This window comes from Procambarus clarkii, chromosome 27, assembly GCF_040958095.1.
Source record: "Procambarus clarkii isolate CNS0578487 chromosome 27, FALCON_Pclarkii_2.0, whole genome shotgun sequence".
In the NCBI taxonomy this organism is placed as follows: domain Eukaryota; kingdom Metazoa; phylum Arthropoda; class Malacostraca; order Decapoda; family Cambaridae; genus Procambarus; species Procambarus clarkii.
In genome coordinates this window covers 15,734,490-15,749,936 of record NC_091176.1, presented here as the reverse complement: position 1 = coordinate 15,749,936, position 15,447 = coordinate 15,734,490, and the positions used below count along the sequence as shown (strand labels likewise).

The 15,447-nt window shown below is 46.0% G+C and overlaps 1 protein-coding gene across 1 annotated transcript in view; it reads left to right on the top strand.

The window, feature by feature from the left end:
- The window catches only part of LOC123762795 (polysialoglycoprotein-like), a 37,914-nt gene extending 23,861 nt beyond the window's left edge, over positions 1-14,053 (top strand). Inside the window, exons 2-3 of the mRNA XM_069332106.1 lie at positions 12,748-13,288; positions 13,796-14,053. Of these exons, the coding sequence (XP_069188207.1) occupies positions 12,748-13,288; positions 13,796-14,053 (799 nt within the window). The remainder of the gene's footprint in view (positions 1-12,747; positions 13,289-13,795) is intronic.
- The last annotated feature ends 1,394 nt before the right edge of the window (positions 14,054-15,447 follow it).

Genomic DNA, 15,447 nt, shown 5'->3' with positions numbered 1-15,447 from the left:
TCCAAACTGGGTTATTTTGAGCATAATCACAAACGCTCACTATATTTGATAAGATTCTTAAGCTGACGAAGCTCAGATAACTCCTTGGACGGCAACCGGTCTTCTTGGACGGCAGCCGGTCTTCTTGGACGGCAGCCGGTCTTCTTAGACGGCAGCCGGTCTTCTTGGACGGCAGCCGGTCTTCTTGGACGGCAGCCGGTCTTCTTGGACGGCAGCCGGTCTTCTTAGACTGCAGCCGGTCTTCTTAGACGGCAGCCGGTCTTCTTAGACGGCAGCCGGTCTTCTCAGACGGCAGCCGGTCTTCTTGGACGGCAGTCGGTCTTCTTGGACGGCAGCCGGTCTTCTTGGACGGCAGCCGGTCTTCTTGGACGGCAGTCGGTCTTCTCAGACGGCAGCCGGTCTTCTCGGACGGCAGCCGGTCTTCTTAGACGGCAGACGGTCTTCTTGGACGGCAGTCGGTCTTCCTGGACGGCAGTCGGTCTTCTTAGACGGCAGCCGGTCTTCTTAGACGGCAGCCAGTCTTCTTGGACGGCAGCCGGTCTTCTTAGACGGCAGACGGTCTTCTTGGACGGCAGCCGGTCTTCTTAGACGGCAGCCGGTCTTCTTAGACAGCAGCCGTCCCAGGAGTTACTAGTGCTTAGCAAGTTTAAGTATCTTATCATCCATATCAAGCGTTTGGATGGCTGCCATCCAAGCCGTTGGATGGAAGGTATGATCGTTTGTTGTGTTTGTACATAGGACTGTGGTAGACACTGTAATGTGTTGACCAGACCACACACTAGAAGGTGAAGGGACGACGACGTTTCGGTCCGTCCTGGACCATTCTCAAGTTGAAATCGACTTGAGAATGGTCCAGGACGGACCGAAACGTCGTCGTCCTTTCACCTTCTAGTGTGTGGTCTGGTCAACATACTTTAGCCATGTTATTGTGACTCATCGACTGCAGTATGTTTATGTTAGGCTAACGGGTAGATGGATGTGTGTGTTGCGTTTTCTGTATGAAAGTCATGGGATGATTGTTAAGATAGGTATGCGACGAACTAGAAAATGGAAGCGGCTGGCTAATAGTTGACGTACTGTCCCGTTTTCTGTTTTGGGTCCTCTAGCTTTGTTAGGTTAGGAGGGGATATTTTAAATTAACAGTTTTCATGACGTTTTGAAACCGCAGGGAGAACTTGCTGTCCTCCTAACCTACCAGAGGACCCAAAACTTACGGTCCTGGGTCCATTTCATTTGGAAAATGAGTTTCCATTTTCTAGTACAGCAATTTGTGGCCGTGGCGCATACGAGCGAAAAGCGACATTATTTTTAAGAGGGCAGGTTCGACAGTGAACGATGAGTTTCATGTTTAAAGAGAGGTTTGAAAATGGAAGTGATACGTTTCTTTACGCTACGAACACTGGTATGAATGTGTGTGTATAAATAACACACCGACGAACGAAACATTTGGCTGTCGGATGACGGGTGGGTGTAAGGTACACTCATCCACGTCACATAACATACCAGGGAGCTTACGGTTACCAATACCAGCTCCTTAAGGCTGTAGAACCCTCGCCCGAGCCGGAGGGTAGCTGTGTGGGTGTGTGTGTACTGACTTAGTTGTACTGACGTAGATGTGTTTGCCGGGGTTGAGCTCTGGCTCTTTGGTCCCGCCTCTCAACTGTCAATCAACTGGTGTACAGGTTCCTGAGCCTACTGGGCTCTATCATATCTACATTTGAAACTGTGTATGGAGTCAGCCTCCACCACATCACTGCCTAATGCATTCCATCTGTTAACTACTCTGACATGAAAAAGTTCTTTCTAACGTCGCTGTGGCTCATTTGGGTACTCAGTTTCCACCTGTGTCCTCTTGTTCGCGTACCACCCGTGTTAAACAGTTTATCTTTATCTACTCTGTCAATTCCTCTTGAGAATTTTGTAGGTAGTGATCATGTCTCCAGCTTGAGCACTAGCCTCTTGTGTGGTACTGTATCAAAGGGTTTCTGGTTATCCAAAAATATTCAGTTTCCCACCCCTCTCTGCCTTGCCTAACTGTTGTTGCCTGGTCGTAGAATTCAATTAATCCTGTGAGGCAGGATTTGCCCTCCCTGAATTTATGCTGAGGTTGTGTAACAAAGTTCTTTCGCTCCAGATGTTCCACTAGTTTTTTCGCACAATATTCTTCATCAACTTGCATGAGTAGGCAAGTTAGGGACACTGGCCTGTAGTTCAGTCTCTCCTGTCTATCTCCTTTGTATATCGGGAGTACATTAACCGTCTTCCAAATTTTGGACAGTTCACCTGTTACCAGTGATTTGTAATACACCATGGTGAGAGGCAAGCACAGTGCTTCTGCTCCTTCCTTTAGTATCCATGTTGAGATTCCATCCGGGCCTATAACCTTTGCACATCCAACTCAAGCAAAAGATTCCTTACTTCCCCGCTGGTAATCTTGAACTTCTCTAGTGGTACCTGGTTAACTAATCCCTGTCTTATCACTGGGACTTCTTGCTCTAGTGTGAATACCTCCTGGAATGTCTTATTGAGTTCCTCGCAAACTTCCTTGTCGTTTGTTGTGAATCTGTCTGCTCCTATCTTTAGTTTCGTTACCTGTTCCTTCACTGTTGTGATTCTCCTGATGTGCTTGAGCAGCAATTTAGGTTGAGTCTTTGCCTTGCTTGCTATGCCATTTTCGTATTGTCCTTCTACTTCTCTTTTCAGAAAGATTGTCTCAGAAGGCAGGCATTCTGTGTATGTGTATTCACCTAGTTGTGTTTGCGGGGGTTGAGCTTTGCTCTTCCGGCCCGTCTCTCAACTGTCAATCAACTGTTTACTAACTACTTTTTTTTTCCACCACACCACACACACACACACACACACACACACACACACACACACACACACACACACACACACCAGGAAGCAGCCCGTGACAGCTGACTAACTCCCAGGTACCTATTTACTGCTAGGTAACAGGGGCATTCAGGGTGAAAGAAACTTTGCCCATTTGTTTCTGCCTGGTGCGGGAATCGAACCCGCGCCACAGAATTACGAGGCCTGCGCGCTGTTCACCAGGCTACTAGGCCCCCACCGTTGTGTGTGTGCGTGTGTGTGTGTGTGTGTGTGTGTGTGTGTGTGTGTGTGTGTGTGTGTGTGTGTGTGTGTGTGTATGTGTGTGTGTGTGTCTGTGTGAGTGTGTGTGTGTGTGTGTGAGTGTGTGTGTGAGTGTGTGAGTGTGTGTGTGTGAGTGTGTGTGTGTCTGTGTATGTATGTGTGTGAGTGTGTGTGTGTGTGTGGAGCTCACAGAGAACAGAATAGTCACATCTAAACATTTACCATCAAAGAGTGACATAGTCATCGTGGCTTAGCGACGTCTCCTCATAATAACGTGACCTCATCAAGGCGACGGACACAACGCGTGGAGTTGTTCATCAGTGTTCACAGTGTTCAACATCAGTGTTCACAGTGTTCAACATCAGCGTTCACAGTGTTCAACATCAGTGTTCACAGTGTTCAACATCAGTGTTCACAGTGTTCAACATCAGTGTTCACAGTGTTCAACATCAGCGTTCACAGTGTTCAACATCAGTGTTCACAGTGTTCAACATCAGTGTTCACAGTGTTCAACATCAGTGTTCACAGTGTTCAACATCAGTGTTCACAAGTGCCCAGCGGGATGACTGACGGTGTAAATAACTCCAGAAGCTCGAGGCTGCACGCTCTTCATTCTCGCCAGGTGTCGCTTGACTTCGTGTGGTGTTAGCAGTGGGTTATTAAGGCCGCCACGATCGCTGACCAATCAGCAGTTACAGTTGAGTCCTGAATATAGTCCAGGACTAAATTAACCTCGGTGTATACACTGAGGGAAGCTGGGTACTCCGCCTCGGTGCATGTGTACCTCCGCCAGTGGCCCTGCACAAGACATATATGGAATATGAGCGAAATTGTAATACTAAACGTTCAGTGTCTTTACTTTAACTTAATACAAAGTCAGCAGGTCATGATGAAGCCTTGATGTTGGGTCCTTGGGATGGGGTATGGGAGTTGGTGTGGGGTGTAGGAAGAGATGTGTGGTGGTGTAGGAAATGGGTGTGGGGGGGGGGGGTGTAGGAAGAGGTGTGTGTGTGTGTGTGCGGGGAGTGGGGGGAGGGGTGTGAGAGGTGTGTGGGGTTGGAGGTGAGTATGGAGATGTATTAAGGGCTGAAGGATATGCTAATATATAATGCTTGGCGTGCCGGAAGTCTATCACTGATGGGACCTTCAAGCAGAGTTTACTGCAAGCACTGCTAACGTCCCGGATGTTTGTGTAAATAAAGGCACAAACAACCCTATTTTAGGCCCGTGCGTGTTAAGGAATCTCGCTGTCTATTTTGTTTTCATTTTATTATATCAGATTTTTTTTTTATAAAAAATATATTATTATTACTTTGAATACAAGTGGTAATGTAATATATTGATTACTAATTGCCTTTCTTGAAGTCATTAAATTCCAATGATCAATTTGCCTTTACAGAATATCCACAGTACCTTTGAGCAGTTTTGCAGCCTAAGACGCTCTTCAGTGATACTTTTTTATAATTTGTTGGGAGTTTCAAATTCAAATTCAAATAAGTTTATTGAGGTATAAAAACACACAAGGGATGAGGTAGCTCAAGTTATTCTCACCCCCATTCTGTACAACGTGTCCATATACAGTATATTTATATATAGACACATCATACTCAACATATTACGGGACAAACACACAGCGAAACTACGACGTTGGCACAACGTTCGGACAAATTTAACACCTAACAAGTTATATCAACCAATATAGCATGTTGTAACAACGTTCTAATACGTCATAAACACGTTAAGCCAAGATGTATCAACTTTATTACAAGTTGTAACAAGCAGAAATTAGGGACAGTTACGGTTTCTGTTTCCAGGGTTATGAGTGAAAAATATATACATTTCCTTGTGGGGTGGGGGTGGTGGCTACGTTGTAATGGGTGGTGGTGTGTTGGGAGGGTGGGTAGTGGGTGGACACTGGGCATATTCAGGTGGTGTAGTGGGATAACAGAGGACATAAAGTAGTGGAGGTGTAGTGAAGGATGTTCATCCGGTGGTGGTGGTGGCTGACGCCCGGACAAATTATTTTGAGTTATTAAACTTTCACTTGTGCACTAATTTCGAGATCATTGGCGCTGTAAAAATATGATTAAACAGCACATTAAACAAATATATAGCGACGCCTGTGTGTGTCTGTGCAGATTATGATTATATGAATCTGGAGGGATTAAATTGGAGGGGACAGAGCTCTGTGGCACATTAGGACCACAGAGCCCATACTCCGGACTTCCAGGAAGTCATTATAGCTTCGAAATAATCTCCTTTTCACCTATTCTTTAACAAGTTAGGAATCAGAGAATCCTATACACCATAGACCCACCAGAAAGTCTTTTCACTACATTCAATGCTGCTTTTTTTCCCACCCCCTCCCCCCCCCCGACACACATGTGGAATAAAAGGTGTTTTCATGAAAAATGGGAAACTGAGGGACATGTGTCGGCGATGACAGGTCAGGTGAAAGGATAGGTGAGAGAGAGAGCGAGAGGGAGAGGGAGAGAGAGAACAGGGAAAGAGTATATCAAATTAATATGCACAGTTTTCAGAAGTTGACTCAAAAAATCATTTTCTTTTTCAACCGTAGTATTGTTTATTGGGGCCGCAGACGCGCGCGTACCGTGCTGTGCATATTGCTATGTAGTCATGCATGAATACTTGCGTATGTGTATTTTACATGTGTTTGTGCGTTGGTGTGTGTATGTGAATGTATAGCTCAGTATGTCTCCGTTGTCAACACAGCCGTGTCTGTCTGATTGTGGAATGTTTGGGAACATTAATTACTTTTCATGTTCTCAGTAAATTAAACGGCCTAATACCGCCGAACAAGTTGTGGGAATTATGCCTTATATGTGCGCAGTGTGGCATAGGCTTCTGTGGCATAGGCTCCTGTGGCATAGGCTTCTGTGGCATAGGCTTCTGTGGCATAGGCTCCTGTGGCATAGGCTTCTGTAGCATAGGCTTCTGTGGCATAGGCTTCTGTGGCATAGGCTTCTGTGGCATAGGCTTTTCGGAGGAGACAAAAATATATAGCATTTTGACATTTTGACAATTGTAAAGTTTCAAATATGTATTTTATTGCAACATTATATTGCTAACAGTATAGACGTATTTCAAATTCCACGTGTCTATTACCCTGACTTCTCGTCGCAACATTGAAGGGTTAAGAACAACGTCTTGGGTTGTGGCCCAAGTAAGATAGGATCGTCGGACAAGGAAAACTTGGGGCAAATTAGATTGAAATTAGACAGAAACAGTTGGGCACGCTTCTTACGATGCCCCTATTCACCTAGCAATAATACAGGTACCTGGGAGTTAGACAGTTGCTGTGGGTCGCATCCTGGGGAAAAGTCAGTTGCTTGACAATGGGAATTATTTGAGGGGGAAGAAAAGCTTTCCAACGTCGTATCCCAAGTTATGGTCTTTAGGGGATTTTATCAGTAAGATTTTTGTTTCCTTTCTTGTCTCCTGAGACAGTCAGTGTTCAATTATGTGCATTGGTTCCAGCCTCTGGCGCTAAGTTCAGGATGTTATCAAAGTTGATGTTCAGCTTAAGCGGTCCGATCATAACCATGGGGAGTACAGTCGACCCTATGGTACGCTCTATAGCAGCTGTCCGACTTCGCTACACCCACCTGAGGTACACTTGCTTATATGACAGCTTCCATGGAATACTGATTGATGACGAACCTGGAATAGTTGTTTATCTAACAGCTTCCAGTCGGATGTAGAAGATTCCCATTAAATCCAAATATCTTAATAAGCTTTGTACGCCACTCCTTTATGGCAGATGCTAGCCAAGGCCTCAGCAACATCCAGGGGTATCTTGAGATTATCTTGAGATGATTTCGGGGCTTTAGTGTCCCCGCGGCCCGGTCCTCGACCAGGCCTCCACCCCCAGGAAGCAGCCCGTGACAGCTGACTAACTCCCAGGTACCTATTTACTGCTAGGTAACAGGGGCATTCAGGGTGAAAGAAACTTTGCCCATTTGTTTCTGCCTCGTGCGGGAATCGAACCCGCGCCACAGAATTACGAGTCCTGCGCGCTATCCACCAGGCTACGAGGCCCCCATTATGTTATGGGGTATAGGGGTATGTTATGCATTCTCCCCACTGACGAAACTCTTGTTCCATTTAGCGGCCAAAGGTAGTAGAAGCGCTGAGGATTACCAGTTTGGCAGAGTTTTCCATGAAATCATTGTTTTTTTTAGATATGGTGAATTTTGACCAACTCTTTGGTTTTAATCAAATCAGGTCCCCCCGAATCTCTGACCTGTATCTGGGTTCAAATCAGATTTTTAGCTCGATTTACACATAATTATGAGAACATTTTACAACTGGATTACAATATAATTGTCGCTTGAGATGTGCGGTAACTTATGTTTTACGAATTTCCATTATTTTAACCCCAAATGACCATTTTCGTCTTAGTGCTGTAGCTTGCGTTATTATTGATAGTTTTTTATTTGTCTCAGAACTTGAGTTAGAACTCATCTTCTGGCGCTGGTCACGCTGCATAATTTGTCCATCCACTTAGACAGGTCAGTTCAGCACCAGCCTTGCTTCTAGTGTGTAAGCGTACATTTGCTTGCGTGTAAGTATGTATATTGCGCGTGTGTTTGCGTGTATGCAGGGGGTTTGCGTGTGTGAGTATATGCACGATTCTTGTATACAAAAGCTTACGGTGTTGAGCGCCAGTTTATCACTTGGAACTTATTTCGTATCTAAATAACCAAATTTCTTGCTATCATCCAAGGCTTCCAACTGTTGCTAGCAGCTTGGATACTCGTTGCGTCTGAACACTAGTTTGTAACCATTTAACTTTGTTATCTAGATCCGTAATTCTATATATCTTAACACAAATGTGAACGGGATCACGTACTGTAGTCAGTGTAGTGTTTTAAGGTCTCCACACGGTCTTTGGTCACCTTGACGTTCATATACATGGCAAGAAGTGACATTCCATTGTTTACGCTTGTAAACAATGAGACCTGCAGCTTGTTGGGTAGAATGGCAGAGGGTGACAATTAAACACCACGGTTATCAAATATTACAAGAGAGAGAGAGAGCAGGAAGCAGAGAGGGAGGGAGAGAGAGAGAGAGAGACTCTTTCGAGAGAGAGACTCTTTCGATAGAGAGAGAGACTCTTTCAAGAGAGAGAGACTCTCTCTGACGACTGATCCAGAGTCAGTCTTCAGGTAAATGAAGTTGTTCGTTTCAAAATGATTTCTAAAAGTTAGTTATATTCTCTAGAAACTGTTACAGTAATTATTAGGCCTAGAAGTATACCTCTCTTAACTGTTAGTGTAATGTTGAATGCCTAATTACACTTTAAAACATACAGTTCAAGAACTGTTTAGCTGTAGAGTTAATCAGCACTTGCTGTTTGATACCGTAATTCAAAGCTGAAATTTTATTTCTCGCACATATTCTTTGACTAATTTTCCATAGCCCAGTGATAAATCAGGAAGTGGAATATTTAAATGATGTGGGGAAAAAAGTAATTGTGGGGAACCCAGCAGACCATAATTTTTAGCCCGACCCAAAATATTTTACGTCCAAAATTCTCAGAGTCCATAAATCTGTCAATGAAAAGTCCTGTATAACGCAGGAGGGAATTCTTGCCTTTTTTAAATAAATATTTGTACCCGATAACATTAAGATAATCTGTCAAGAGTTAGTCCGGTGATCTGCCGCTAGTCTTTATGAGGAGTCTTCAAGTCTTTTAAGAGGAGATAACGTGGCTGAAACTTTCCACAAGAGTGAGCCATCTAGACTCACTCCTGTGAAATGATAGCGATGACGTTTCGGTCCATCACCACCGACCGAAACATCGTCCACTTTCATATATTTGGGTGGGGGTTATATTATACAGATATCTCTCTATATCAAGGCAAACCGTAATGTAATGTACCTTGCATAGCATTAGCCATGATCCGGTTGTGGGGATTAATCTCGCTCATTAATTACAGCGAATGATGACATACCTGATCATATCATTCGTGTTTCTCGCTCTCATTAATTTTCCCCCTCAATATTTTCTATTTTTCTACCCTTCTCTTACTGCTCATGTACGCTCTCGGTTATTCTTCTCTGTTATGTTTCGAACCAACTTGCCGGTGTCTACTATTCCATCTGCCTCCTGCTCCATCTACTTACCTTTCTCCTTCTTTTCTTATTTCCTCTTCCTCCCTCTCTTCTCCTCATGCTTCCTGGCACACACAACAGCTCGCTACCCTGCAGGTGCCGGCACCAAGGTGTGGCACTGAAGACGATGATTCAGGGGACACCCAATTAGGTTTAAACACACCTGTCCTGATTCAAGTGGTGGATGTGTGGATGTCCTCGTGAGGTGAGGCGGGGGGTGGGGGGGGTGGGGGGAGGGACTCTATGATGAAAGTGGTTAATGGGGCTGAGGCACTTAAGAGGAAGGTTGATGAAGGGGGGGATGGTTGGTGGGTGAGTTAGAATGTCTGTCTGTCTGAAGTAGGATGCTATAGCCTCCACCAATTTTCCCACGTGATAAAAGGGGCGTATGGAGTTTCACAGGCCAGTCGGGGTCAACCCACGTGCCACGTTTTAAGAAATATCGGCACCTATGTTGCTGCTCACCACCGCCTTTCCCAATTGCTATTTTTATCATCAGAAATGAAATCAGGGTTGTGTTTTCCATAGAGAAATGATGCTTGCTCGTGACATTTGCCAGCGCAGACTATTGATCACATGCCTCTGTATGACTAACCATCCTGTGTGATGGGGATTTTTAGCACCACGTAGCTAGCTTTGTGACACACTGTACTCCCCTTCATATAGCCTAGAGTAGCTGCACAAATGCAGATGTACCTAAATGTGTTAATACAACAAAATTCATCCACGTTCATGGTTTGCTTGAAAACGCTGAACGTGAAATCAACCGGATTACAGTATTACATTTTATGAGACAAAGACAGATACAGAAAAATAAAAAGGGATTGCAGAGGGACAAAGAAGGAGGGAGAGAGAGAGAGACCAGGTGGGAAGGGGGAAGACAAAAAGGAGAGGAAAGAGGGAAAGAGAGGAAGGGAAATAGAGGGGGGATATTAGAAGAGAGGGCAGGAAAGAAGGGAAAATAAGGAAGTATAAAGATGGAGAGGGTGCGAGTGAGGGAGGCGTGAAGGAGGGGTGGAGAGGAGGAGAAAGGTGGAGAGAGTGGATGAAGGGGAAGGGAAGAGAGGGGGGGTGATGTAGGAGAGTGGAAAAAACGAGACGGGAAGGGAGAGGGGAAGGGCATAGGGGAGAGAGAGAGAGAGAGAGAGAGAGAGAGAGAGAGAGAGAGAGAGAGAGAGAGAGAGAGAGAGAGAGAGAGAGAGAGAGAGAGAGACCCGTTCCTAGCCGGTACCCCACCCAGGGGCGAATAAATTAGAGTGGGTTTAAGCAAGGGATGATGGGGGAGAGAGATCGCAGATTAGCTGCAGCTTAAAGTTGGGATGTGTGTGTAAATGCTGTGAGAGTTGGAGCTTTATCAGAGATAAGCGTGAGGATTATATCTGATATATATATGTATTAGTGCTTGGATGTGATATCCTACAAGGGGGTAGAACGTTTGAACCACCTTTAAGGTGAGTTAAGACTTTGAAGACGTACATACAAAATATATATATTTACAATTTAAGCACTTCTAATTATTTGTGTACAATTGTTGAGTCATTTGCAAAAAAAGGGGATTTAAGAGCCATAATCAGTAATGATCCAAAACCAGAAAGGTCATCTTGAGGTTATCTAGAGTTTGTATTTTATCATATAAGTTTGAAATAAGGTCAAATCAGATGCTAACATTCATATCCATAAGCGTTAACAATGAAAAACTCTAATTATATCCTTAACTTCAACTTGACCTTTGTCCAGTGGTTGTGCGTGTTCCACGGACGCAGGTTCGAGCCCCATTGTAATCCCCAGTATTTTCTCTTACGAATCTTTTCTTAGAAGGGGTCCCTAAAACGACTTTCCTTCCCAGAAATGACTAACAATAGACGTAAAGGCTTACAAATAGGCAGACAACTTGCGCTCCACAAGTATCGCCTCCACCGCCTCCACAGGGGAGCCGGTCGGCCGAGCGGACAGCACGCGGGACTTGTGATCCTGTGGTCCTGGGTTCGATCCCAGGCGCCGGCGAGAAACAATGGGCAGAGTTTCTTTCACCCTATGCCCCTGTTACCTAGCAGTAAAATAGGTACCTGGGTGTTAGTCAGCTGTCACGGGCTGCTTCCTGGGGGTGGAGGCCTGGTCGAGGACCGGGCCGCGGGGACACTAAAAAGCCCCGAAATCATCTCAAGATAACCTCAAGATAACCTCCAGAACGACACGAAACATTAGACCAGAATTAGATAAACACTTTTTTGAAAATTGGGATAGGTGGTCTGTGGAACAACTTGTCAAGTAACATAAGGAAACCAACGGGAAAGTTGGGATTTTCAACAAGGAAACCAAGTTTCCTTGTTTCGACATAGTTTCGACAAGGAAACCAACGGCAGTGTTTCGAAGAAAGAATTTGTCCAGCCGATGCTGGACAAATTCATAATAGGAACCGCCTCGCATGGGACAATAGTCGTTGTTGTTGTTTTAGATTCAACTACTCAGAACGAAATGTCCATGTAGCACGGGCTATGGTGAGCCCGTAGGGACAATATTCCAATATTCACAAATTTCATGTTCATGCGGTCTTTGTGAACACGAAATATAAAAACACTATAATTGACCTGCCATATACCTAGCGTCGACTTTTTAAAATCGGATTACTATAATTTCTTAAAGTGTGAGATTCTAACCCCTGATGCTGGAGTCGGCGACCTTCCTGATATCCTTCGGATCGATCGAATTTGTAACTCACTCCATGGAATGTTAAATTTCATTTTCTTTTTTTTTTTAACTTGGCATTAACTTGGCCAGAAGGGCAAGTTTATTGGGCAGCGTCACTCTGTGAGTGAACACTGTGATGGAGTGACAGTATTGGGCAGCGTCACTCTGTGAGTGAACACTGTGATGGAGTGATAGTATTGGGCAGCGTCACTCATCCTGTGAGCGAACACACTGATGGAGTGACAGTATTGGGCAGCGTCACTCTGTGAGTGAACACTGTGATGGAGTGACAGTATTGGGCAGCGTCACTCTGTGAGTGAACACTGTGATGGAGTGACAGTATTGGGCAGCGTCACTCTGTGAGTGAACACACTGATGGAATGACAGTATTGGGCAGCGTCACTCATCCTGTGAGCGAACACACTGATGGAGTGACAGTATTGGGCAGCGTCACTCATCCTGTGAGCGAACACACTGATGGAGTGACAGTATTGGGCAGCGTCACTCATCCTGTGAGCGAACACACTGATGGAGTAACAGTATTGGGCAGCGTCACTCATCCTGTGAGCGAACACACTGATGGAGTGACAGTATTGGGCAGCGTCACTCATCCTGTGAGTGAACACTGTGATGGAGTGATAGTATTGGGCAGCGTCACTCATCCTGTGAGCGAACACACTGATGGAGTGACAGTATTAGGCAGCGTCACTCATCCTGTGAGCGAACACACTGATGGAGTGACAGTATTGGGCAGCGTCACTCATCCTGTGAGTGAACACTGTGATGGAGTGACAGTATTGAGTGAAAGTACTGCCACTGTCTCAGATGGGAGGGGTGTAAGTACCCTTCACAGGATGCTGCTTCACAGGATGCTACTTCAGAGGATGCTACTTCAGAGGATGCTACTTCAGAGGATGCTACTTCAGAGGATGCTACTTCAGAGGATGCTACTTCACTGAATGTTACTTCACAGGATGCTACTTCAGAGGATGCTACTTCACTGGATGTTACTTCACAGGATGCTGCTTCACAGGATGCTACTTCAGAGGATGCTACTTCAGAGGATGCTGCTTCAGAGGATGCTACTTCAGAGGATGCTACTTCACAGGATGCTACTTCACTGGATGTTACTTCACAGGATGCTACTTCACAGGATGCTACTTCACAGGATGCTACTTCACAGGATGCTACTTCACTGGATGCTACTTCAGAGGATGCTACTTCAGACGATGCTACTTCAGAGAATGCTACTTCAGAGGATGCTACTTCAGAGGATGCTACTTCACAGGATGCTACTTCACAGGATGCTACTTCACTGGATGCTACTTCACAGGATGCTACTTCACTGGATGCTCCTTCACAGGATGCTACTTGACAGGATGCTGCTTCACAGGATGCTACTTCACAGGATGCTCCTTCACAGGATGCTACTTGACAGGATGCTACTTGACAGGATGCTGCTTCACAGGATGCTACTTCATAGGATGCTACTTCACAGGATGCTACTTCACAGGATGCTGCTTCACAGGATGCTACTTCACAGGATGCTCCTTCACAGGATGCTCCTTCACAGGATGCTCCTTTACAGGATGCTGCTTCACAGGATGCTACTTCACAGGATGCTCCTTCACAGGATGCTACTTGACAGGATGCTAATTCACAGGATGCTGCTTCACAGGATGCTACTTCACAGGATGCTACTTGACAGGATGCTACTTCACAGGATGCTCCTTCACAGGATGCTACTTCACAGGATGCTACTTCACAGGATGCTGCTTCACAGGATGCTACATCACAGGATGCTACTTCACAGGATGCTGCTTCACAGGATGCTACATCACAGGATGCTACTTCACAGGATGCTACTTGACAGGATGCTACTTCACAGGATGCTCCTTCACAGGATGCTACTTCACAGGATGCTACTTCACAGGATGCTGCTTCACAGGATGCTACATCACAGGATGCTACTTCACAGGATGCTGCTTCACAGGATGCTACATCACAGGATGCTACTTCACAGGATGCTACTTCACAGGATGCTACTTCACAGGATGCTCCTTCACAGGATGCTGCTTCACTGGATGCTACTTCACAAGATGTTCATCAGCCTCCAGGGAAGTACTACTGACAGGGATGCAGTCCTCTCATCTGCATCCTGGCCGTCGGCGCCGACAAGTTAATTTCAACTTAAAAATAAAAGTTTATTAAATACGGCACAGCAATGTGAAGAATGGAGGGGGGGAATTGAAGGGGGGGGGGGTTGTGTGTCGGGGGAGGGGGGGGTGATGGGGTGGTGGATGTTGGTGGTAGAGGGAACAGACAAACAAGAATGATATATGGAAAATGATTGCAATTTGCTGGCTCTACGCTATAAGTGGTTCGCAGACTGGAGATGTCTGACAAATTGCTTGACAAACTCTTCGGCTAACACATTGTGCATGAACCCTCCCGGCAAAGTTGCCAGGGTGAGAAGGGAAGGCTGTGACGGGAGCATTTGTGCGCCTTTACCCTCCCCCCCCCCTTTTTTTTAGTACCATTCCTTTCCCGTCGTCCCATCCCAAATCCTTATCCTGACCCCTTCCAAGTGCTATATTTTGGTGATGGCTTGGGGCTTTCTCCTCATAATGCCCTTCCCTTCATTTCATTTATTATGCAGTCCATACCCCTTCTCTCTTGTGTGGTAGTGGACCCCATACCCCTTCTCTCTTGTGTGGTAGTGGACCCCATACCCTTCACATGAGCGGTAGTGGACCCCATACCCTTCACATGAACGGTAGTGGACCCCATACCCTTCACATGAGCGGTAGTGGATTCCATACCCATCACATGAGCGGTAGTGGACCCCATACCCTTCACATGAGCGGTAGTGGATTCCATACCCATCACATGAGCGGTAGTGGACCCCATACCCTTCACATGAGCGGTAGTGGACCCCCCATACCCTTCACATGAGCGGTAGTGGACCCCATACCCTTCACATGAGCGGTAGTGGACCCCCCATACCCTTCACATGAGCGGTAGTGGACCCCATACCCTTCACATGAGCGGCAGTGGACCCCATACCCTTCACATGAGCGGCAGTGGACCCCATACCCTTCACATGAGCGGTAGTGGACCCCATACCCTTCACATGAGCGGTAATGGACCCCATACCCTTCACATGAGCGGTAGTGGACCCCATACCCTTCACATGAGCGGTAATGGACCCCATACCCTTCACATGAGCGGTAGTGGTCCCCATACCCTTCACATGAGCGGTAGTGGACCCCCCATACCCTTCACATGAGCGGTAGTGGACCCCATACCCTTCACATGAGCGGTAGTGGACCCCATACCCTTCACATGAGCGGTAGTGGACCCCATACCCTTCACATGAGCGGTAGTGGACCCCATACCCTTCACATGAGCGGTAGTGGACCCCCCATACCCTTCACATGAGCGGTAGTGGACCCCATACCCTTCACATGAGCGGTAGTGGACCCCATACCCTTCACATGATCGGTAGTGGACCCCATACCCTTC